The sequence below is a fragment of the Drosophila eugracilis genome, unplaced genomic scaffold (assembly GCF_018153835.1).
Source record: "Drosophila eugracilis isolate 14026-0451.02 unplaced genomic scaffold, ASM1815383v1 contig_1197, whole genome shotgun sequence".
Lineage (NCBI taxonomy): Eukaryota > Metazoa > Arthropoda > Insecta > Diptera > Drosophilidae > Drosophila > Drosophila eugracilis.
Window position 1 is genome coordinate 980,268 of NW_024571981.1, and position 26,474 is coordinate 1,006,741.

At 37.4% G+C, this 26,474-nt stretch overlaps 2 protein-coding genes across 2 annotated transcripts; one reads left to right on the plus strand and one right to left on the minus strand.

The window, feature by feature from the left end:
• Window positions 1-14: 14 nt before the first annotated feature.
• On the minus strand, window positions 15-6,613 carry LOC108115542. Its single transcript, XM_017227046.2, has 9 exons — window positions 6,301-6,613; window positions 3,922-4,067; window positions 3,663-3,857; window positions 3,115-3,206; window positions 2,871-3,008; window positions 2,025-2,179; window positions 1,132-1,798; window positions 973-1,071; window positions 15-911 (listed from the first exon to the last, which is right to left on the minus strand). Exons 1-9 carry the CDS (start codon window positions 6,312-6,314, stop codon window positions 360-362), a joined length of 2,058 nt encoding a protein of 685 aa, XP_017082535.2. The 5' UTR covers window positions 6,315-6,613; the 3' UTR covers window positions 15-359.
• A 5,480-nt stretch (window positions 6,614-12,093) lies between these two features.
• LOC108115501 (estradiol 17-beta-dehydrogenase 11) lies at window positions 12,094-26,315 on the plus strand. The gene is given in 9 exon segments (XM_017226991.2): window positions 12,094-13,254; window positions 20,899-20,952; window positions 20,954-21,053; window positions 21,124-21,248; window positions 24,150-24,260; window positions 24,328-24,453; window positions 24,526-24,647; window positions 24,715-24,831; window positions 25,783-26,315. Coding segments are annotated over 9 exon segments (1,194 nt in total). The 5' UTR covers window positions 12,094-13,044; the 3' UTR covers window positions 26,012-26,315.
• Window positions 26,316-26,474: the final 159 nt, after the last annotated feature.

The following is a 26,474-nucleotide window of genomic DNA, read 5'->3' on the forward strand; positions in this document are numbered from 1 at the left end:
AAACTTATAAAAATTCTGTTAAATATCAAAAGATTTCTTATTTGTTTTCGAAAAATTTGCATTTTATTTGGAACCTAGTTGTAGAGAGTGTCGCCTAGCTATACGTAAATACATGGGTAAATTTCGACAAACATTTTTAGCTAGCTAGAAAATTTCAGGCAAATGTGGCTCGAAGCTAGATGATCATCTCGGAGATCTATCTGCATAGCAAGTAAATAGTTTTTCCTAAAAACGTTTTTCGTTCCAAAGGCGGCAAGCTAATCAGTCCAGCAATCCTCGTCATCCTCCTCATCGAAGTCGCGCACATTGAAGTCCTCGTGGAACAGGTCCTCGCCCTCCTCCTCCGAGGACTCCGACTGTCATCTATGGCCATTGATGCGCTGTGGCAACCCAACCACGCCCACTCCCTTCGGCGGTCTGGGTATCCGAATGCTGGTGGAAGGACCAGCCAAGTTCGATGAGGATCCCGTAGCTGATCCTCCATTGGTTTTCCCCGAGACACTCGGTATGAGCTGGGCATTCAGCATGGTCGTGTGCTCAAAGCAATTGCAGCAGTACTTATCGCATCTAATGACCAGGATGAGTCCAGCCATCATCCAGATAATCAATCCTGGCCACGAATGCACGGCACATCCGGTGAAAAGGATCACGCCCATCAGCAGGGACATTCCACAGATCACGGGACTCACGTTGATCACACTGCCCGTGTACTTGGGTATGAAACCCATCATTATAGTCACTATAAAGACCCCGATTCCTCCGGTTAAGGCAGCTGGAGCCCAGTGCATCATCAGACCAGCAATGCAGAGGGCTATGCCCAATCCTATAACCACAATGGCAAAGATGGTTACCCGCCAGGAGCTCACTGTGGGAACTCTTACACTGCGCTCCAAGGGACCAGCTGTGGTTACCTGGGAAGGGGAAAATGTATAATTTTGGGATGCCAAAATATGCTTAGGAGTCTTTCCTCACCTTGATCTTCTCCCGATACTCATCCACAATGGCGTCTATGTCCGTTGAGGTGTCCGAATCGCTCTTGTCAAACTTATCTGGGTACTCAAAGTCAGATGGCTAAAGGGAAGAGATATATCAAACTTAAGATAAAGATAAATATTTTCCAAAAATCCTCACCGGTGGCTCGCCATCAGACAGAATGGTGGACTCCACATCCCTGCCCTCCCGTTGCGGACACGGCGATGTGGGCTCACCCAGCAGCAGCCACTCCTTCTCCAGTTCCTGCTTATTCCTAGGCTTTGTCTTGGGCTTCTTCAACCCACTATGCTTGGGTAGACCAATCTTCCAGAGACTCCTCTTTAACCTACTCGAACTGGAAGTTGCGGCACTGCTGTAACTGCTGCTCTTGGCTATCGGTGCTGTGGACAGACGACTGTACGACAGTGAAGACTCGCTGCTGGGCGCCATAAACTTGGGTCTGTAGGGGGTGTACAGAAGATAGAAGGCCCTCAAGAATACCCCACCCATATGACCAGCGGCTAAAGTGTAACTAAGATGCTGCAACGGACAGGCAAAGGCCAACATAGCGCACATACTGCCGGCTATAAAGACGGCCAGGACGGGATTTCCACTCTCCGAGCTTTCGTAACTAATCTGCTTGGATAGTATCCGCCACTCCGAGGTGGCCAAACGCACCACTATGCCATAAAGTTCTGGGAAAAGTTCCAGAAATGCCGCCGAACTTGTTAGCAGCAACATACAAGCCGAGGCTGGTACCAACTTATGGAAGCCATTTTCATCTAGGATGTTGAACAAGGGCACGGCTACATAGTCCTCATGGGTTCTGAAAGTATATAGAAAGGTTGTATCTTTATATTCAGTAAATATTAAGATTAAGGAATAAGAAATAACTATTGCTAAGCAAACTTAATGTTAAATTTCCAAAAATGCAACCAAAACTTAATGTATTTTCTATTATAAAATCACGATTTAAAATACATTTTCTCAGTAATAGATAGGCGTACTTAAATTTGTTAAAAGTCCAAAGATTATCTCATTATCAAACTCACTTGTAGTGCACCACCGTAGAGAGACAAATGGCTGTCAGCAGTAGAGAAATGCTGACCAATCCCATGATTAAGGTCGCCGTAAATCGTCCACTTCGATGTGGTTGTGGCCAATCGCTGGGGAAGGAGTAGGTGAGCAGGGCAGTGGCCAGGAAGACCTAAAGGTAGTGGGTTAAAACCAGTTATTAGCCGGATAATTTCACAAGTAGCAGCTAAGCTAATAACAGAAGTTCCCTTAGTCTACCATTTGGTGTTTGGACTATGAAAAAGTTTTTGAGTCTTTAAGATTGGATAAGGTTTAGCTTTTATTAAAAAATTTACCATAAAATTAAAAGTTTTAGCAGTAAAAGTTAAAATTTTCAGCTTTAAAAGCTTCTTTTTAAGAAAATTTAAAAATATTTCTATAGTTTTCCACAAAGGGATACTAATAAAATCTCCCAAAACATGTTTAAAAATCTAAAAAAGTCGTAAAGAGTTCCTAATAAAAATACAATCACCATTCAAGAGTATCACCTTATGCGGCTCAATGGAAACCTACGTTTTTTCCGAGTTTTTGCTGTCTGACTGGTGGCTTTCCACCAAGGAATGCCGGTGTGGAAAAGGGGGCACAAAAACGAAACGAAACGCCAGTACGTGTCATAATCAAAAGCCCGTATCCTGTGGCTTCAGCTCTGGTCACGCAATTGTTCCCAGTCACGACATACGAAAATCGATGGGACTCGGCAAACAAATAACAAACAAAAAAAAAGGGAAAAGGGAAACCCTCTAAACAAAAGAAAAACTCAGACTGGCACAGTGCACTGACCCAATAACAAAGTTCCCCAACAGATGGCAGGGGCATCCACTTACACTGGTAATGCCATCGGGCTGGAAGTAGTTTTCCGTAGACCAGGCCAACATGTCGCCCCGCCACCAGCCAACGGCGCTCAAAATGGCATTCAAGCCAAACATGCCGAGTGTCAGGATGAGGCTGAAGGCTCTCGAGTGCTGTGAATATGTTAATGCAATGAGTACGGGTGTCTAGATGAGTGGGGGTGGGGGGTCGAGGATTTGGATTTGGATTCAGATTCAGATTCAGATTCAGAGTACCCACCTCCAAGCCCAGCATGAACATCCCAGTTACGAGGAAGACAACTGACACGCCAAGAACATCCGGCCAGGGCTCATTCGCGGGTGCATTACGGCCTGAAAGTAGGCAATGTTTTTTATTCAGCTTAGCCAACACAGTTCGTGTCGAAATATTGGGTATGCTTGGTCTACGTTGGTGAATAAAAATTTAATTTTTTTATATTTTAAATGCAAATTTGAAGCGTAGTTATAAATTATATTTTTAGTACTGTTATTAAGTGCAAATTGGCTAGCTTTTGAGAGCACGGAAATATGTGAAATTGCATGTTTTCGCGGTTCTTTTTTGGTTTTTTAAAACTATTTTTAGTTTTTGTTATTTTTGATTTGTTTTAGTTTTATTTTGCAAAAAGTAATTTTAGCAACTACACTGGCCTGGGGCATTACAGAAATAGTATGGCTTCTGTAAAACATTTTTAGAAATTCACTATTTAATTTGTTTTGTGAAAATTCCAAAGGAAAAGTAAAAGCACAAAAATATATTTTCGATTTTTTCAAACTTCTCCTGCCACTCACCCAATATTAGTATCCTTGCCAGACCCCCAGTCATGGCATCCAAACAGGCACTGAGGGTCCTGGCCAGGGCAGCACAGGCACACATGGCGGCCAGGGCATCCAGCCAGATGGCCAAAAACAAACAGCCAAAGTCAAACTTATTCGTGGCCCTCACATACGGCATTTGCAGGCTGCGCAGGCTAGTTTTGCAACGACCTGAAAAAGACATCAAAATTAGTTTATAATATTTATAAATAGTATATATAAGACCGATTCTCACCCGCCATAGTGCCATAGATGGTGGCCAGAATAACGGCCACCAGCAGGCTGGGAGCAGATGCCTCATTGTAGACAATCAGATAGGAGATCACCGAGGTGCCCAGGGCCAGGCGGGCGCCACTACCACTGCAGAGAACGTCCAGGAGGCTGCAAGGACGAGGAATGGGGAAAATTAAATTAAATTGCCTGAGAGCATCTGTGCTCTAATGAATACGAAATTGTGCAAATTATTCTAAAGCTTCTCTGGTTCTTATTGTGGCTTTGCTTTTGCAGCTACAAAATTAGTGTTTCTGGTCAGAATGCCAAGTGGTTTTGGTCAATTTAAGACGGGTGTCTCATAATGAGCTTTTTATACGGGAGTTTATTTCAATATTTAAAGAAGAGTTGATGGCTAGCTTACTTGGGCATTAGCACTTGGATAATTTCCACGAAAAAGCTATTATTATTAGATCAAAGTTTTACAGAGTTTGTTCCCCTTTTCAGGGGTTTTTCCTTTAACAAAAAGTTAATTAAGTTCTTTGTTTCCTTTTTAACTTTTAACTTTTCAAGAAGAAACCCTCTTTAAATATTTCCCTCAGAATTTTAAACCAAAAACTGCATTTGCCTGCATGCATAATCAAATAGACGTGATGACTCTGTCACCTCTCTCGCCTCTGTAGCCTTTGCCAGGATATGACTTTTGTGGTTAGACACCCATACAAATAAGCAAATGGAAAGGTCCTCGAAACCGCAACTGTAACCACAGCCACGTGTACAAACACACGGACAAAAAGGAACATGCATTTTTTTGGCCCTGTAATTTTTTGGCGCCAAGCTGACAATGCGAGAGAGGGATTACACTGAGAGAAAAGGAAACTAAAGTGGAAAAATATAATAAAAAATAAATTAAAAAAGGTTAAATACTATGTACATTTTTTAAGGCCTTCTTGAATATTTTTTTTTAATTTTAAACACAACAAAATCTTAAAAAAATCTACATAAATCAAGTTAAATTAAAAGGCATTTTTAGGGAAAGTATTTTAAAGTAAATTAACAAATTTCTCAACTTTATTTCCCCTGTAAAAAGGATAATGAAATGTGGTAAGTGGAGACTTTGGCTGTTTGTTTTGTGTGGCTTTGGCCAGCTCTCGGATGCCATGACTCACAGGCTGGCTGGCTGGTGTGCTCTTCGGGGATATCCTCTTACGCCATTGAAATTGAAGCTCCCCACAGCCAGCCATCGCAATTTCTCCACCCCATCGCCACTTTTCACAGAGCCAATTTTCCGCTGATTGTAATTATGTGGACTCTCCGTGCATATTTTAAGCAGCTCGATTATCCTAATTACATGACTAGCTGCTGGCAGGCCACTGACTTTGGCCTTGCCGGGATTGCCAATAATAAGGGGGTGTCATTTTAACCAAATTCTTCTAACGAAGTTTTCTCGATTTTCCTAAGCAATTTGCCTCTATTTTTAATCGGAAAATAGTCCAAGCGATTGCGAAAGTAAATAAATAAATAAATAACTCAGCACGTCAGCTCAATTTGCCTGTCTCTGTCGTTTGAATTTTGTCTCTGCCAGTGTGGGATTTCAGTTAGTAAAACGCGTGGCTAACAAGCCAAAAAAATAGTACAAACTGGAACAGGTTTATGTGGAAATGGGGGAACCCCCATTACAAGTCATTTTTTTTAGTCATGATGAAATAATTTGAATAAAAGAATAAATGTGAAATTCCAAGGAATTTGTGAGATAAATTGGGAATAATTGAGTGGGGAAAATAATAAAAAATTTGATTTAAAAAGTGATAAAGTTGTTTATGAAAAATAAATGCTGGAGATGGACTTTGGTTAGAATTGTTTAAAGATTTTTTGGCTTTGAAAGTCCAAAAAATTTTATTAATTAAAGATTTTAACTTAAGAAAGTTGACTTTCCTCATCTACAAACTTTTCAAATATAAAAAATACAATCTAACTTTAATTAAACATTAAATTTTATTAGTTTTAAAGTCCCTCCAAGCACTCCTAGCACTCTAAGCTCCTAAGAAATCCCCGCTTAGCTCACATCAAGTATACGCACTATGGACGGCCAATTTCGTTCAGACCAAGGCAAAGAGAACCAAGAAAGCCAGTCAGTGTGACGCCGCCAGAAGGAAAACAAAAAAAAAAAAGAAAGAAAAGAAAGCAAATAGCAGACAGAAGACAACAGCAAAACAAGAAAGAGGAGAACAAGAACGAAACCAAGGAAGAAGCCAAAAAACCCACACACATGGCAATCAAAAATCAATTTATTGATTACACGACAAATATCAGTCATAACAACAATCGGATATGGTCGAAATGCCTGTCTATCAAATATATATATCATATGATATGAATGATTATGGTCTGGGGGGAGTCCTACCTGCCGCTCGACATGGTTGTTGTTGCTATCGCTTTTGTGGCTTTCCCTCAGCTGGCAATTGGCCAGGTTCAAAATGTGATTTGTTGCTTGGTTTGTGGCAGAACTTGGCCAACATGGGCTGGCATTTTTAGATGCACTGCAAGCACTGTGATCTTTAATTTTAGAAATTATTTATATTAGATATTTTTTGACACTTTAACTCTTGAGCTTTAGCCTTTTCAATTAGCCAAGTGGTTATTTCTGCTTCTTGACACGTAACCTGGCCAAGATTATGGCTAAGAAGTTCGAAGGTAACGCGTTACCGCTCGCTTAAATTGGCCGAAATCCACTGACTGCTCACTTGAAGCTTTTCCTCTTCTAGCCCAAGAAGCTTTCACCCGATTCCGATGCACAGCTGTCTCTGCCGGATTCGGATTCAGATTCGGAATGGGATAACGATTTGGTTTTGGTTTCGGAAAAGTTGGTCCTGCGCATTGGGCATTGTTTACGTTTACAGTTGGTTGGCCTGCCTTCTGCTCTTTGGTGGGGCTGCTAGGAAAACGAAAGTGGGTGGAGGGTGTAAAATTCAGAGGGTCATTGCTTTTGATGCTCCTCAAGTGCTGCGCCCAAGTGCAATCTCTTTGCTTTGTATTTTTGCATTGGCTGCAGTTTTGCTTTAGCCACAAGGTTTCCCCCTTAAACCTAATTTATTTTAAGTTTAAAAAATCTCATAAATCTTAAATAGGCATTAGAGGATATAAATCTTAAGCCTATTTAACATGCATAAATATTATGGCGCCTGTTCTATTATTGGCAACACTTTTGGCATCACTGCACTAAGCTGGAAAATCAGGTTATTAATTTTTCAAAAGTTAATGTCTAGACAACTTGTTTATAATTTTGTTTTGGTCTTTTCTATAATTTAAGCAAGCAGAGCTGCATTTTTAGTCATGACTAAAATTTAAATAAATTTTTAAGGTACAGTTTTGGGTAAAACAAAACAAAGTTTAAGCTAAAAATTTTAAAAACAAATGAAAAATTAAGAAGTAAGAAGTAGTAAATATTATAAATTTACACTATTTGTTTTTCTTTAGTGTTAAATAATAATTAGCATTTGATAGTTTTCTGGTAACAATCTTATATAGAAATATTATTATTTGAATGCCTTAAAAATTCCATAAATACAATGCCAGAATATGAAACAAAAAGTTAAAAATCACCTAAAATCCACAAAGAATATTTTTTTAACAAATTGCAAACAAACTTTGACTCATCAATTAACAATAACAGTCATTCCTTAAACTTTAGCTATTGTTTGTTAAATGTTAACGCCATTAAACAATAATTTTCACACCTACAATGTTTCAGCTTGGCACTCGTCTATACGAAAAAGTCAACAAAATTGCAATTGAAATGGAAATTAACAACAATAAAACCATGAAATTAATGATCTTAAAACCCAACAGCTGGACTAATAAGTTTTTAAATTTAAAAGTAAAAACTCTTCCTCATTAAATAATAGTTGGCAAACTCAATGTTAGGCCAAAAAATATTCAAAGCTGTTAGATCTGGCATTTATGCGAGAAGACGACCTTGACTTGTGCAAATGACTCCCGCAAGTTGTGCTAAAATTTGAGACAAACAAAAAACGCGAGAATGGGCCAAAATAAACAGTTAACAGACGGCAAATCAAGCCACATAGCAGGCCTTGTGGTAATCAAAGTGATAAAAAGATAGATAAAAACTTTATGCTAGAATCGCAGCCAATCGAGAGTGTTCTATTTTCAGCGAAGTTTCTTAAAAACCAGCTAGAATGAAACGGGTTTTCTAGTTGCTATTAAACTTAAAACAATGCCCATTAAAAATATAAAAAAAAAAAAAAGAGTAATAAAAATCAAACTATCTAAACTTATAGCAAGCCATTTAATTCGAACGTGTGCACTTCAGTCTGGAGTTTAAGTTTTTTTTAGAGGCTACTCTCATCAAATCAACGACTTCAAAGTCCGACCTTCTGACCAACTATAGCTGCTGCCTTTGGCCAAAATTGTCAGTGGCTTTATGGCCTTTTCACTTATGATTTTTGTTTACTAATTCAATTAAAATCAAAGTTTTATGGCTAAGGCTAGCCTGTCCGGTTTATAAATAAACTTTTGGGTGAATTTAATGGTTATTTTAAGCCGCCTTCTCATCTCGGATTGGCTCAATATTACTTTTATTTATTTATTTAAATATTTAACCAAGAAATCTTCAACTCTGTGATAATGATCGATTTTGTTACAACATTTTACAGCGCTTTTGGGCTTGACAGGTGTTCACGATAAGACTTTCGAGCATTTATGTTAATTGATATCAAAGCCAGAGACAATATAATCAAAATTCAATGTCATCTCGGCTTCACACATAAGATTTAGTGTTTCTTTTTTGTATATTTTTTATATATTTTTTTTCTCTTCAATGGGCTTTGGGAATGCGACTCTGTGAAGTCGGAAGTTGCTGGTCGGGTTTACAAATATTTATTTATTGAACGAAGCAATTATGATTTGGTTTGGCCAACAGCATTCAACTTTAATTTAGCAAATTTATTCAGAAAGAAAAGAACTGTGAAAAATTATGATAGTTTTTGACGTTTTAATTAGCATTCAGTCGTTAACATTTTAATTCTTATGAGTCATTGGTCTGGGTTAGTGGGAATAACTTAAAGATAAAGCTGATAAAAATAGTAAAGTTATAATATAAGTAATTTAGGATATTAAAAGTATATCAACTTACAACCTATAAAAGAAATTACTTTTCGGCTCAAATCTAAGAATATATTTCAGTTTTCTGAATTTTTCTATTACTTTTACTTTACTTAACTTTTACCCAAATAAACCATTAGAAACACCTCAAAATGAACTGAAAAACTTATAGGTAAACCTATTCTAACACCTTGACCAACCATGTCATCGATAAAAATATCTTATGAAAGTCCAAAATGATCTTAACCATAACCAGACGAAAATTTGTTCCCCAAACAATATAACCAGATTTTATTGGTTACTCAAAAGACCCAAAGAATTCTACAAACTCCACAACGCAATTCTTGTGAAGTGAAAAAAGCAAGTTATTCCTAATGAGCATCCCCTCAAGCGATACAAATCTGCAAAAAAAATCAAGAAAATATATATAAGTATATATAAGAAATACTTTAAGAAGCAAAAACCCAATTAGCACATCGCAAATGAGATTCCCAAGACTGAGTTAAAAATTGTTTACGGTAGCCAATCGATGGCCTTGATGCTCGATGCTTTTTGGCCAAGAATTATCGAGCTCCTTATTGTTGTCAAGATAAATCATAATTAATAACACCAACCGAAGCTTAGGCAGTTCTGGCCAAATGGGCCATCATCATCGTGGCATAGGAAACATTGGCCAGTCAGCATAAAGTCCAAGTCATCGGATAAACACATGGCATAAAACACGTTCGGCTTTTGGTTTTTACGGAACTCCCCCCAGCCGGAAGTAAGACGTTAAAACAAGAATTCTCGATAGGAAGTGAAATAGGTTAACGTTCAGATTGGCGTTTAGCTTTATAGACTCACCTTTATGCTGTGGTTCTAACGGGTTTTGCGCGCTTTTTGGCGAAGGCTACCAGTTGATTCATTTGCGATTGTCTAACTTTATTATGGGGTTCTTTTGGCCAATCTCCATGTTTTCAGCTTCGGCTGCCAATCGGCCAGAGTTCAAGCTATGTTTTTTTTTTGGTATTCGGTCAACAGGGCACGAGGTTAAATTCTCGACAAAAAGGAAATAGCTACTTTTAAACATGCGCCGAGATCTGCTCGCTTTTGATTGCATAGAACATATGGAATATGTGGTAGTTTTCGGTTTAATTATTGCGGAAATTGGCGAACAATAAATTGTGGCGATGTGACTGAGAAATGGGGAAATAAATTATTAAGGTGGAGGGGTATTATGGGGATTAAAGGCATCATTTAGATAATGGGTTATGTGAGGTTTGTCTTTATTATTTTGGTAATTTTATATATATATATATTATATGGTTATTATACATATATCTGTATCATGATCATATCTTAGTTTTCTAAAATATTTTAAAACATATTTCTGATATGTCAATAATATCTGTCTGGTATTCTTATTACTTATATTATTTCTCATAATAGGCTCCTATTTAATATTTCCTTTTTATTGTAATTTTATTATTCTTACATTAATTTAAATTTAAATTATAACGATTTAATTCATATTTTTTGAGAAAAATAAGGCAACTCTGTTTAACAGCTGGCAACTCTCAGCTGTCAAACTGTCACTCTCCAAAATCATTCTTAATCTCTCTAAATCCCTCTCTCTTTTAAAAACAACCACCGAAACCTGTGAAATCAACAGGAACAGCTGAGACGCCCGCCTTTTTGGTCCGTTAAATCCTCTTTTTCTCTCTCACTCTCGACTGCGCCTGCGTCACAAATGTCAAAAAAGCCACGCAATGGGAAACGAAGCTCAGGCGAAAAGCAGTCGAAAAATATAAAAATAAAAATAATAAAAAGCAAATAACGAAATAAAACGAACCAGACACAAAAAGAATGCTCGAAGATCCAGTAAACTGATTTGCATATTTTGGTAATTAATCGATTAAGTGAGTGCCGGCTAACCCGAAAAAAAGATAAATTAAATACCAAAATAAAAGTTTTTTCATGTAATATAAAAAGTTGGCAAACCGTTAGTTGGTTGGTTTACCGTTGAATATAATTTAAGAAACCTAGAAAGTGAAAGAAATTTATAAAAAAAATTCTTTTTGTTTTTGTGGCTTAACATGTGCTCAAAATCATCCACAAATGGCCTTAAGCATTTTTATCAGTTTTTTGACCCGCAACTTAACTTCTTGTTAAAAATGCAAATCGAAATCTGAAAAAAACGCACGTATACAAAAAACAAACGATATCAAATCAAATAACTAAAATTTGCTTATTATGCAATCTGAAGATGTGACGAAATCGTTAAGAATGGCCAGCCGCCAAATATTATTTCAATCGATTAGCATAACCAGTTTTAAATTTATTACGTCTGTACTTGTGTGTGTGTGTGTAAAAGAGTGGTAAAAGAAGAAAAGGAACAGAAAGGAAAGAGAGCACAAAGTGCATTGTGATGTTGACAAAAGGAAAAGAGGATAAAGATGACCAAAATTGCATTTAACCAAATTTACGTTCAGTCGACTTTCATCTGATTCGGAAATAAAGTAAAATAAAATATTTCGGGATTTGAGGGGAAAGTGTACGGTAGTAGTAGCAGAAGTTAAGGTCGAATTTTATTATAATGAAGAGTTACATACGTCCGATTTTTCACTTTCAGTTTCAGTTTGAAAGTGTTAAGGGCAGTGTTAAATTGTATTAACTTTTTTAATTTAATTTAATAAAAAAACTTCGAAATAACAAACTAGAATTAACCTGCCTTTTCTTTTAAAGTCTTTTTTTAGGAAAATAAGTTAACAAATTTCACATAATGTACTTTTAGAAAATTTTAACATACTTTTGAGTAAGTACAATATGATTGGCGATACTTACAAATGTCGACCTGTTAAAAAAGTTTTATTAAAATATTAAACTATCGTTAATAGAAGTTCACGTAACAGAAGTTTCTTAATAAAGCAGCAAAGTAAATTCCTTATCTAAGTTTGTTGCTGTCTTTACAGTTATTTTTATTCATATATAGCTATAGTTAGTCATCTTCCTACTCATACATACATAAAAAAATAAAGAATTTTCAATGAATTTTAAGTAATTTTTTTAAGTTACAACCACTTACAGAAGCTTAAAAAAATATTTAAAAAATGACATAAATAAAAGAATGCGCCTTTTGGGAAATGAGTAAATTAAAAGTGTTAATGCACTTTTAACACCCCTTAGAAGGCTTTCTTAAGTGATAATTTATATAATTAACTCATTACTACACACCATAAAAGACCCTAAAAAGGCTTACTCAACCCTCACTCTTAAACTACAAGCAAATGCATCACCCAAGTAAGATGTAATTTAACTTTTATGTTTTCATAACGCTAATTAGTCATGTTCACACTGTCCTTCTAAGGCAGGTGATAAATTTATAAAAAATATAAACATACCCATAACCAAGCATAAATCTCAATTAAATTTAAACAATTACACAAACGAAAGGGGAAAAATAAAGCGATAAATAGCGTAAAGCGAAGCGCAGGCCGAAAGCAACATAAGAACCGAGAAACAAGCAAAACAAAAATAAAACCAAAAAAAAAAACAGAAACAACAATCCGAAGCCGAAGCTGCGATTGAAGCTGACGATGACGTCACAAGCTTAGCTTCGGCCAAGCGGCGAGCGGTGAAGCAGCGCTGTCGACGTCGACGCCGGCGATATATCCAATAGCGCGCCAAAATAAGAAGTCGAAATTCATTCCTTTCGAGCCCACAACGTTCAAATTCGTTTGCTACGCTCACGAGAGCGGACGTGCAGTGCGGATAAATCCGACAACAAAATCAGACCCAGATCCAAGCTATATACTATATATACAAAAACAAAAAATCATAATAAAACCCTCACGAAATCAAAACAAAAAGCCAAATTAAAAACGCGTCTGTTGCTTGCGGTTGTTGTGCTTCGTTTGCATTTAAATTAACAAAAGAAAAACTACGAGAAAAATTATATAAAAAGAAAGCCAATTAAATTTGTGTGAAAAGTGTGATCAAAAACCTACCAAATTAACTAGCTAAAACGTAGATCTGTGCAAAATTCGAAATGGAGAAAAACAATAACAACCTGCCAGCTGTAAGTGAGCAGATTCTGGCCAATGGACACGCTCTCTCGAATGGCAACGGAGTGGTCCACCCTAAAGAGCAGGCAGTGACTCCTGTTACGGACAGCTGGGGTCAGTTCCTGTGGAATGCCTGGGATGCCTTTGCGGATGTGGCCTGGTTCATCATCTGCTGCATTGGATACATTCTGCAGGTGAGTCTAGGAAAATTTATAGAAAAAGTGTTAGAAAAAAGAAATAAATCCTAACAAATATTTTGGCAATTTTTAGAAGGGTTTCTTAAGAGTTTTTGAGAAAGAAAACCTTAATTTAATATAAAAATGTTGTACAAAATTCGAAATAAATTACAGATATATTTTAGAGGTCAAAACATATAAGAAAATATTTATTTGTTCACCACCAAAAGCTTAGTAACTTCAAATTAATAAAGAACTAATAAAAATATGTATTTGTTTAAAAAATTACCGAAACATTAACTCCATTCAAAGGTCAAACTAATATAGTTACTTTAAAAGACAAACATAAAAACTTAACCTTACCCCTTCTGACTGCTTTAATTTAATAAATCAAAGTCAAACTTAGCTTCAGTTTTAATTATCATCTAATAAAAAAATGGCCATAAACAAGAGGGTATCTAATTTCTGAGCAATCAAATCAAAGTCTTTATTGTCTCTCGAACTGCCTTCTGGCCAAGACCTTCCCACTTTTGTTTACAACAGATTAATAAAAAAAATGTTTAAACGATTGTTAAAAAATCCCCAAAATTAGCTTCCTTTGCTCGGCAAGAATAATTCACCTTCGTTTTTTGACTTTGGCTGATTAGCAACATTGTGTGATTTAGTTAAGGTTTTTTACCTTCAAAACACGAAATGTGTCAATGTTGGCCGAGAGAGAGAGAGAGAATCGCACTGAGAATTCCAAAGTCTGTCAAGAAAAAAAAGGGGAAAGGTAATGAACGACAGCGATTAACTTATTTAATTAGCAGCGAAAAGGATGTGATATATGGCCAAAGTTAATGGGCATTGCCAATGGCAGCACGTGTGTCGTTTAATTGGAACAGTGAAAGAGATTTAAGGCATTAAGATTCACCGGAGACAAGTTTAAAGATCGTATCTCAACGAGAGAGAGAGAGAGAGGGGCCCGGCGATTTAGGGACCGACTTGCTCAGAGATGATGTAAACCAGCCTGTGAACCATATTTTATTTTGACTTACGGGGTTTTGGTGTTTTGAGATGCTATCCAAGGGAGAGGGAAAGGATGAAAGAAACTAGTTTGGAATTAAGTTATCACTGTTCATATTTTCACAGATTAATTGAATAAATCAGGGTCATAAAGTGGGTGAGTTTGGCAGGGAAGAAAGAGAGTAAGGTGCTTGAGATTCAAATTCTTTATCAGCCATCAATGAACTTGCATTACTAGTATTAAAAATGAATAAAAAACCACTCATCAATCCCAATTTGTAAGCTTAAATGACTAAAGCCGTAGCTTATTGGTCACATGCCTAATTAATTGCCTTTACAAACCTGAATGATATGGCAAACTTTGAGAATCGCAAGCGATAAGATCATCATTAGGGCTTTCGAGCCAATAAAATTACTCAGCAATCTCGATAAACTTTAAAATTAGGCCCAAAGCACAGAGCCTTACGCTGACACTCTGACACGCTAAGTGGTTTTTAAATAACCCAAAAAAAGAAATAAAAACAATTTCAATTTTATTACATAAGCTACGCCTTTTGGTAATTATATTTTCACTTTACCGCAAACAATGAAAAGAAACGAAAGAGATCAAGGGTTAGTGAGATGTGATCGTGAAATAAGTGTGGCATGATAGCCAGCTTCATCAGTATGCCTCGCTTGCAACTATGTGGCATCATCATTATGCATGAGTTGCTCTCGCCGTAGAGGGTCATAAAAAATAGATACTGGCTGTTGACATTTTGCATGCCAAATTGCAAAATCAGCGACTCAGAAAGACAACTTGAATTTGCATGTAAATTTACGGATTTGGTAAGCGATTAAATGATGATTCTAAGCGCTAAGCGCTTGACTGGCTAGTCGATGATAGCTGCGCTGGCAGATGTGCAAATTGCCAGCTGATTGTTGTGATTGAATTGAAAATTAGTTGGGAGGGGGGACTCTTATAGTGTATTATTAGCCCGATTTATGTCAATGCATTGCTGGCATGCATTTAACAAAAGACTTAGGCAACAAACTTGCGCTGAAAGTTCCTCCTACGAGTGGGAAACTTTGAGAGGGGGAGCTCTATTACACTGAAAGAAAAGTATAGTTCGAAAAAGTTAGAGTAAGGATTTGGAAAATCCTAATCATTGGATTTTTTTCTTATTAACATTTATTAACCTTTACTTTAAACAAGAATTTTCAACATTTTTCTGACCATTTCGGGTCATTTTTCTGCGAGTGCCCCCACGGGGCATGTAATGAGCCAATTCAGCAGAGTTACTTGCCCGCTGCCCAAGCTGCTGTCAACTGCGCGGCTGCGTTTGGCTTGTTGACCTAGTTCAACTTTTGCATTTTGCCGGCTTTGTGGTGTTGCTGCTTGCTGGCTGGCCACTTGGAGAGCCTGTTTTTATTAGCTAGCCGCAAGACCCACACACATACATCATATTGTAATTGTGGTAACCAAAAACAACAGCAACAACACTACACAGCAATTTGGCGGGCAATCGTTGGCATTTTTGTGTGCGTTGCAAAGGCAAACGCAAACGCAATTGAAATTGAAAGTGTTTGCGGCCACCCGAAAGGCAAATAGCTAAATACAATATCTTACTACTAGATGGATGGCTACCTAGATAGATGGATGGATGTGCTGTTGGCTTAGCTCACCTCTTTGTAAGCCAAAAGTTGTTTTGTTTGGCTTAGAGACCGGGCCAGTTGCAGGTTCATAACCCGCATGCGGCCTTGTGCTTTCAACTGGCAAGGTGTGTGTGTGTGTGCGGGAGACTGAAAATAAATGGGTTACGGGGCGGGTGTGTGACACGTCAATGGCCATAAAATATATATTATATATGAGAAAAAAATACTGTCTGTCAGCCACATCGTACATCATCAGGCTGACTGCAAGCTACAATGTGTGCCGGCAAGCGAGCACTTAAAATTATTCGAGGAAGCTAATTGTATTTCTTGAAAATTCCTTAAGCACCTCATGATGGTTTTGCAATCACTTAACAGAGGTTGAGTTATAGGAAAAACTACCAACAGGTTCTAGAGTTTATAGGTGTGGGAAAAATCTTTAAAAAATCTGATTTTTTACTTTACAGATTTTGATTTAGACTCCTAACCATGTCTTTAATTTCAAAACCAAAAGCCACTTCTTGACCGCAAATTAATACCCAAAATAATCTCAGATATTTTGCCCATTTATTAGTGACACCTGCTAGTTACCCAGTCTTAAAATAAATGTACTTCTAGCTAATCACTCGACATATCCGTTGCAGCTGAATTTGGCTTGGCAAATATCCGCCTTGGCAGACAAATTGCCACTCAACTTGCAGCCATCGAGATCGCATAGAACTCGCTTTGGCGATTTATGAGCGCGTGTCTGCTAACCAAATACACTGCAAGAAACCTTTATTGTGATGCTAATTTAAAAACCAAAAATCTATAAATGAAAATTGCCATTGAAGGCCGTGCCGGCAATCGTTGACAGCCACCCGACCACCCGCCTGTCATAAAAATTGGCAAAAAGCGCGAAAAAAGAGAAGCAAAACGGCAAAGAGAAGCCAGACGTGAGCAAACACAAAACTTAAAGTGCAAAATCATTGGCCAATTGGCCAGGTAGTCTTAGAAAACTTTCAAGTGTATAAAGTGGTGAGCAGGGGGTAGGTAGGTGAGACTAAACCATTCAAATGCAATGCATTAGGTTGCAGTCTAATGGTAGATGTGTTTGCTGCTTTTGTTGTTGTTGTTGTCGGCGGGTTCAGTTTCAGGTTTATTATTGTATTCTGTGATGCCTTTGGGATCTTACTGAGGGTATTAGGGTTTATATTGTAGTTTTTATTTAAATTTTAAACTAATTTTATATTAAAAACAAAATTTAATTTGCAGGTTCTTAAAACAAAAAGTTAATTAATATCAACTTAGTAGTACGTTTTGGTTATATTTTTATTTCGAAAAACAAAGCTGACTTTTGCCTAAATTTGTTTATAAATTTGTTTTAAAAATAGAAAAAAATTATATATTAACAAGGGGTGTTTCCTACCATAAAATAGGCATATTTTAAATTAAGATTTTAAATAAATAAAAATTACATAAAATAAATATTAAAAAAAATCAAAAAAAAAAAAAATAAAAGCTTTTTAAAGTATAAAAATTACATAAATTATATAAATTACATAAAAAATAAATATTTTTAAAATTATTTCAACTATTTAAGAGTATAAAAAATGCACTAACACCCATCTCTGATGCATTTAATATTGCTTTTTTATTTTTATTGCAACTGTCGGTGTCGGTGTCTAGTTTCAAAGCGATATGGCAAAGAAGGTCATTCAGAGGAGAGGCCAAGCAGGGGGGCGGGAGGTTGTGCAGCAGCAGTCAGCCAAGTGTTTGTGCATTGGCAGCATTGCAACACCGGCGTTTACAATGTTTTGTGGCAAGTTCGTGCCTTAAGTCTTTTGTTTCTTTGCTTTTCTTGGCTCAATCGCACTCAAAATGCACTCAAAGCTACTGAGCACTTTAAGACTCGAACACTCACAAGAAGTGGCCAAAATTGGAGCCAATTTGGTCGACAGCATGCAGGTGTGTGCGTTGCTTTTAGGTTGGGCAAGATACCGCCAGTTTTTGTGGTATTCGGTTTCACTTTCTGGCCGGCTTTAGAACCACGTTAACCGCCTTAACCATGTTAACCAGACTTTGGCAGCAACTCCAGCTTGTTGATATTTTCGCAATTCTTTAGCCAAGCCGACAAGGATAGCGAGAGAGGGAAACGAGTTTGTCGATTTGCTTTTGTCTGCAAACATTTGATTACTGGCCAAGAGAGCAGAGTTACCGCAAATGATGATGGTAATGATGATGATGGCAGCGGCGGGAATGGAAATAACCCAAACGCCGGCTAAGCCGCCTTAGAAGTCTGAGCGTGAGACTAGCCTGAGATCCAGAGATCAGCGGCTTGGCATTTCGGTTTCTTGCTATTTTTTCCATAAATATTATGCAAGATTTTCGCAATCCCAAGACGACAGAATTCCATACACTTATTGGCTATTTAACCACAGTGGCTAATGAAGGGGCGGCCATCGTGTTAATTAATGTTTAAACAGCTCTAACGAGCTAAACACATTCTGTGATTTTTGTGCAACTTTGTTAAATTATTAACCGGGATTCGTAAGCCAATGCTAATGATGTTTGCCAAGCTGCTCTCTTAAAATATAAAAAACAACTAATTTAACCATGGAAACTGTAAAATTATTATGTAAATTGGAAATCAAAATGCAACCTTCAAGGTTAAATAATTTTCCAGTCTTGTAAGCTGTAAAGCATCCATAATTAACCTGTCCGATTTCTCGCCTCTTCACGAATTTCCGTTACCAAAATCAAATAACCATTAATCAATCTCAAATGGCAAAGACCTTTGAAAATTTTCCAATCACTTCGAAGTCTATCAAATCAAAATCAGTGCATCCAAGATCAATCTGGTTTGAAGGGCCTTCTCTATGTCTATTACAAAGGTCATAGTCTAAGACCTTGACAGTCACCAAGAAACCAAAAAGACAGACGACAAATAAGAGAGAGAGACTAATGCCAGGGGACCAATAAACCCAGTTGAATAGATTTTATGCTGACTCGGCAGGTTTTGGGGGAAACATATTTTTCAGGCAGACACACAAATTCTCAAATGACTTGGCTAAAATTTGGAAACTTGTCTGGCAAAACCAAAATTAACATTTGTCTTGAAAAGTTTCCGTGATCTTTCTCTTTTCATTCTCGACCACATTAAATTCGATTTGAATTTGCATATTTCTGTCATCTTATGTCATGAGCCAAACATGAAAAGAAATCGCTGCTCCCATTATGTTGATTATCGTATTATGTATAAATTATAATTGCCCGCTTCCTGTCCTTGTTATTGCTGGACTTGCGTGTCAAACTATGTGACAAAATGTCTGTCAACGAGCTGGCAGCAGCAGCTTGGTAACTTGGTAAATTGGTAACTTGGCAACAGAAAAGGGCCAAAAGCAACTCATCATCATTGTTGTCAGCAAACATCAACCTGCAGCCCCAGACTGCCACCGGTAACAAGTTTCCTTTGATTAATTTTTGTATAATTTATGATACCATTTTTTTTTTTTTTGGGGGAGACAGGAAAATGTTTGCTAAAAAGAAATGGTGGGAAGATTTTGAGTTTTTGAGATGACGGAAGGGAGATACTCTATCTGTTTGAAAGGTTTTTCTTCATACTTTTTAAAGAACTTGTTAGTTAGCTTTACAAATTATAAAAATACAAACTATAAAGCTTGAAAAGAACTCTAAGCTTTGTAAATATTAACTTCTTTTAGTTCTAAAAACAAACTTAAAACGAAAAGAAAGAGAAAATCAGCGTTTCGTCTAATATATTCTTTAAAAAATATCAAAAAATTGTAAACATTAGATTACTTCCCCTTAAAAGAGTACTTAAAAAGCCACAAAGTTGCGACACGTTCATTGTTAATGTCAAAATAATTGGACACGGTTGCCGGCTTGGACGTTTTGTGAGCCCAGTTAAGTTGCAGTTTCAGGTGCAAAGGCATCGGGACCACGACCAGGTGCCCTAAGCGGATGGGGCGGTTGGCTGGCGGCGGCAAGTTCGCGTGTGGCATGAAAATTTATGGGATGCCCCCGCGTGCAATGCAGAAAGTGCTACTGTGCAACATGTTAAATATTAAGTTCGCCGCCAGAGTCTTTTGTTTTGCCTTTCCTTGGCTTTTCCTTTTCCCTTTTTTTTATTCATTTTTTAAACTGCTGCCAGGGAGGCGCGATGGTCATAAATTTTGACAGCTTATTGACACTAAACGGGCATCAAAAATGTTTTATTTATTGTTTTTTGTTGTCTTTTTGCACATATTTAAACTACCTACATGTATCAATTAATTGCGGGGCCATTGAGGTGAACTACTTGCCTCGCCCACAGCCGCCTGCGATGGTTTGTTTTTTTGCCAGCCGGCAAATTGCGGTCTATTAACACGCAGATGCCAAGTGGCAAAAGTTGTTTACAATTTTACACTCCGTTCGGGCTTCCTTTTGGGTATTGTGTAAACTTTGAATTTGTCTCTATTTGCATACGCGTGACTCGGATTGGTCTTTTTGGTCTGCATAAGGGAAGTGAATGAGGCGAAGAAACAAAAGACTTAGGCGACGAACTCGTTAGCAGAGTGAGGTGGAAAGGGAGAAAGATAGAAATGTTGATGGTTTTTTTTTGCTAAATGGAAATTCTTTGACTTGCTTATTTTAAGGAATATTTTAAGTATTTTTATTTATGGTTTTTGGGTGTGGCAGAACTGGTTTTTTTTAGGAATATTCCCAGATTTTGTAAGTCATTATAGGTAGCATAAATTATTTTTTACAAGACCACTTGCTTTTTAAATGTTGGTCATAAATTTGAATCTAACAAGCTTTTAGCTATTAAATATCTTTGTCAGCATTTAAAGTTTACTTTTCACTAAGAACTAAAGTCATTCAAAAACCAAGAAAATGAAACTTAAATAGTTTTTCCCACACCAAAGTCTGTTTATTTAATGAACTCTTCTGTAGAAACCCTTTGCCAAATTGATATTTAATGAACTCTTCATTAAAACTTAAATATGGCCTTACTCTAATTAAATTCAATTCTCTTTTGCCTTCCAGGATCTCTACTACATTGCCTTCGGCTATCCCGAAAAGGAGCTCAGCACAGACGTTGGCCCTGATCACAGGTGGAGGCAATGGACTGGGTCGTCTGCTGGCCGAGAGACTGGGCAAGATGGGAACCAAGGTCATTATCTGGGATATCAACAAGAAGGGTGAGTTATACAGATCACGCGACATTCGTCAGGGTTATCAAATTAACTTTTTGTTATTATTTTTTTTTAGGCATTGCGGAAACTGTGGAAATCGTAGAAGAAGCTGGCGGTTATTGCAAGGGCTATGTGGTGGATATATCCAAAAAGGAGGAGGTCTACAAGGCAGCCGATGTCATCAGAGAGGAAGTTGGTGATGTAAGTATAAAGGGGAAATATCTTGTTAAAGAAATATTATATAAAAAGGTGTTTTTGCTCGAAAGAAAAGGTGTTTTCTAAGCGGCTTAGTTGGGAATCATCAACTTTTTATTGCACTTTTTTATGAATTCTAATCAAAGTCATTTAAGGATTAAGTTAATAGCCTTCTTTCCAGACCATAGTACTAAAAGATAGTTCCTTAAAGATAAAAGTAAGGCTCGCTAGACCCATTTCATCGAAGTTATAGATGGTCTTAGCCCGAGTCAATAGACAAAGATAGAAAATTCCCTGAAAAAGCGCTGGTTTTTAATGATACATCAAATATAACCGATATTTCTCCATATTTCTCAATCCCTTTGGAGCCGAGGGAAAAGGGGGCGGGAAGTGCGTGCGGGAATTGAAGCATAAAAGTCCAGTAATTGCTGTTTACAGTCGAGCGCCTAATGTGGCATCCGACTAGTCGTCATATAATTGTTTGTTGAGGGGCGTTTAATGGCCTTTATGCTGGCCAGAACCTCTGCCTCTGCCTCCTGCTTTGTATAGAGAGAGAGAGAAAGATCGCGGAACACATGTAAGCCGGCACCATCCAAGTAGCCAACAGTGGCTGCCACACCCCGTAGCAACACATTTATGCATATTCATGTCATAAATTTAAACCGAAGCCAGGGCGGCGAAACGGTAGAAGAAGACGATGAAGAAAAAGAAGAAAATTTGTATGCATGAGCGGATCGTCATCGTTGCGGCAACCTTGAGAAATTGTTGCACATTACACAAACGGCAGGCGCAACAAAAATGCAGAAGCCAACTACAATCCGGTCTTCTGCAAACTGGTTGCCACTACGCATTCGATCTGCACATTTATCACAATCTGGAGCAGCTTCCAGGCTGTTTCAGAGAGATTTTGCTAGGTTTTTGTTTAAGTTTTTGTTAGTTTTTAAGGTTTTTAATGAATTTACTTGGCTAATTATGGGTTTTTAGTTTTGTACTTTTAATTAGAAGTTTATTCTTTTCTTATATGAGTTTAGCTAATGGTTGTGTGGTAAATGGTTATAGTCAAGGTTGAGGGAGTCCGTTGATTATAAAATGAGTTAAGTTTTTGGTCGAAGAACAAGCAGAATTGAAGGAAAATCAAGCTGAGAGATTAATGGTAATTCTCTTATATGAAAAGTGTTTTATTTCTATTTAAACTTTATATTATTTTACCTGAAAATTCTTAGGTCTTGAAGCTACTATACTGTACTACTATAAATTCCTTTCAAAAGTTCATCAAAAGATGTTTAAAGACTTTACTTTTTGTGACTTTCTATCTAAAGTTTTAACACTTTTTTTTTTAATTTTTCTATGAAACTTCTTAATAATTTCCTACACCTCCTCTAAAAACTTCTACCATTTAAGCCACTTAATCTCAGTTAAATAATTACCCCAAAATTTTTGCCGCAAGCTTCTAAACACAATCATTAAAAGATTTTTCATGCTTGGCCAGGTCAGTAGCCGAAGTTTACTGAACTGCCAAAACCTCAAAAATTATAATTTCAGTGGAAAAAAGCTTGGAAAAGTGTTTAAAATTATGTCAGAAAGTCAAGCATAAAAAAGCCAAGCAAAAAGAACACAAAAAATGGTAAAAAAAAGTTAAAAAAACACTAATAAAGCCATCATTTTGTAAGAGTTATATAATGACAGTGGCAAACATCGTTGAACCTGAAAGTCACAAAAAAAAAGTGAAGATAAAAAACAACAACATTTAACTGCTTAGTAAGTCATGCGTTATGCAGATGACGCGTTGCTTTTTTTTGTTGTTGACATTTTTTAGGAGTTGTTGTTGTTGTTGTTGTTGTTTTTACTATTGCTCGAAAATATTACATTTAATATTTTTTAATGGCCTGGCAATGTTGTTGTTTGTTGGCTTTAATGGTCGGCCACTGTTGTTTTTGCTTAATGCACGCCTCGTTAAATGTTTTTGCCCGGCTACAGCGGGGCAAATTCGAAATCGCTCATACGCAATGTATGACCTGCCCCTGTCCCTGTCCCTGTCCCTGCCCCCACCAATTGCACTTGAACTCGCCCTCAAATCGGATCATTGTTGTGTGCACTTGTTGTTAACTTATTTAACTACCAACTGTAGTTGTGTTTTCTTTTTATTTTGGCTTTTATTTTGGTTTAGTAGAGGCAAAGTAAGTGGGCTGTTATTTAAGTTTTTCAAGCATCTTACATTTTAAGCAGTCAGGCCTTGACATGCTCGTCATTGTGGTTGGCTGCGACCAAGAGGATTTCACTTTTTGGCTAAGAAATCTATTCATTTGAAGGAAATTGCCGGGGAAACTCTACTTTATCCTTCAACTTTAGATTCTTTTGGAATTTTTCAAAAAGAAACTTCAATTTAAATTAATTTTCTTGCTTAGTTCATAAATCATAAAATTTATAGACTAACCCAGCCTTAGGCCAGCCCACGCCTCTTTCAAAAAACTAGCCAAAAATTCAAGCGAGTTGAGAATTAAAAATATTTATTGGCCTTTTGGTGTTAGTGGCACGACAAGAAGTTGCGAAATAACCAAACTGCAGGCCAGATTTTTGGCAATGCCATTTAAATAAATCTGGTTTTACGTTTGCTAAAAAGTTTATTCATTAAGTGATTTATTTTCAAAGTTTTCTTAACGTTTTTTTAGTTTCGTTTGAGGCATTTTGTTAAGTTAAAAGTTGAAGTTGATGTATATAAAAACATCTTTAAAAAAATCTTACAAAGTTCTTTGATTTCCCCTCAAAAAAAAGAGCTTATACTTTCCTTCCAAGCTGCCTCATTCCCCTTAATGGACTTAATTAGTATAATTTTTAAAAGATAATTTAGCAGATTCCTTCTACCTAACACCTTTTATAACTTTGGGCACTTTTTGCTTACATTTCCAGATCACTCTGCTGATCAACAATGCGGGCGTTGTATCTGGCCTGCACCTTCTGGACACACCTGACCATCTCATCGAGCGTTCCTTCAATGTGAATGTCATGGCACACTTTTGGGTAAGAAAACGAGCACTTTGTTGCAAGAATGTGAATGCTAATAATAACCACTGTTTCAATGTTGCAGACGACAAAAGCATTTCTGCCCAAAATGATTGAGAATGATCGAGGACACATTGCCACGATCGCCTCGCTGGCCGGCCATGTGGGCATTAGCAAATTGGTCGATTACTGTGCAAGTAAATTCGCAGCGGTGAGTTTGCTTTATTTTAATGCCCTCTACTGTTCCCCTCTTCTACATGGGAGTACCGATCAATAATTACAGGTTGGCTTTGATGAGGCTTTGAGACTGGAGCTGGAAGTCCTTGGACATACGAACATCCGTACCACCTGTATCTGCCCCTTCTTCATCCAGGCCACTGGCATGTTCGACGATGTGAATGCCAGGTGAGTGTATGCCACATTACCTGCCGCACCATCAGAACTGACATTTTGACTGGGTAAATGATTGCAGATGGGTCCCCACACTGAATCCCAACGATGTGGCCGATCGTGTCATTGCTGCCATCAGGAAGAATGAGAAACTTGCCGTCATCCCGGGCTTCCTGAAGGTCCTCCTCTCGTTCAAGTGGTAAGTAAACAAATGGACTTTCCCCTCTCAGTCCTAATAATGATAATTTGCTGTACTTAATTAGGCGCCATAATGGTTGTAAGGGGGCTTGTATGCTGGGGCTCCCTAATGGGAAATGCTTGACTTGAATATTTTTAATTTGAGTTTATTTAATGGTGGTTATCTTAGTAGAGAGGAGGGGGAATTAATCATATATTGTATGCAGGTGTTGTTATAAATTCGGATTTAATTAGGGGGTTTATTTGGTTGCGAAAAAGTCAAGAAAATCGTAGGGAAAATGTGTAATATTAGTCTGGAAACCCCTTAAAACTAAAACAAAACTAATTTCAAAGTCAAAAAGAGACAATCTTTTGCCTACTCATGGCTAAGATTCCTTAAGCTCAATGTTAGCAATAAAACTTTAATGTCCACATTTCCCAATAAAAGGCAGAAAATCTACGTTTTCAAAAAGCATGACCACATCTTTATCTACCCCATCAGAAAAAGTCTGATAAAATGCAAACCTAAGCGGGAAATGCTCGCTCATCCAGTACACTGTTAGAAAAGAGTACCCCAGACTTATATATAAAATAAAAGAAGACTTTTTAAGTTTAAGTCAGTTTAAAGTAGTTAAATATGAGTAACTAATTCATAGGAAAATATGTTGAAAAGAAGAATAAAATTCAGATTTGATCTCTAGAAAGTTTTCTAAGATTTAAAAAGGAATAAGAACATCAAGTTACCATATTTTCAGACATATATTTCATTTATTATCTTATCCTCTCGAACTTAAGTGTATCTAACCTCCCCTTGCCCCTTCCCTAAATCATAGCGCGCCCCTTCGGTCACATTACCATGCCTAATGGTCTCGCTTTAATGTGTTTCTCTTAAATAATGCATAATATTTACCTTTGCCTTGGCCCACCTTTTGCTCACCTCAACCCCACTTTCTCTTCTCGTGTATTTTCACAGGACCTTCCCCTGGGGCTGTGTGGGTGGTTTGCTGAAGCGCCTGGTGCCCGATGCCTCACCCCATGGCCTGCCTAGCTCCATAGCCGCCCCCGTACCGCTGCAGATGAAGTCGACGGCCGCCGATGATATTGCCGCTCTGGATGCTGAGCTAAGTAGCGTTACCCTGCCGGCGAAGCCACCCTCGATGCTCATCCAAAGGACACCGTCGCTGGGGGAGCGTGTACTTTGAGCATGTCCATGGCGTAGACACCCAACACCACCCACTCCCGTTGTTGTTATTATTCCACATTATAAGTTTTTCTTTTTTCCAAACGTTGTGTGCATTTTATGAGCGTGTGGAGTTACGAGAATGTGTAATTGAATTTCGTGTTTTTGGCATTTTGTCGCGCTGCGAGGAACCATTTACTAAATCTAAGCTACAAATCTAGTGATATTACATTTAGTTAAAGTAGATTGAAAGGGGAAAGAAAGCGTCTAGCCTTAATTAATCGAATCGTATTTTTGTAATGCCTAATGTACGATTCTCTCTCTCTCTCTCTATATATATATATTAAGATAATGTTTTGCATTTCCGATTTTGCCAGTAGTCATCACTTAATTTAATACAACAGCCTCTATGATTTAAACCAAGTCCTTAAGCCATTATTTTTTTATACTAATCATGAAGGAAATCAAAAATGTTTGCTCAATGG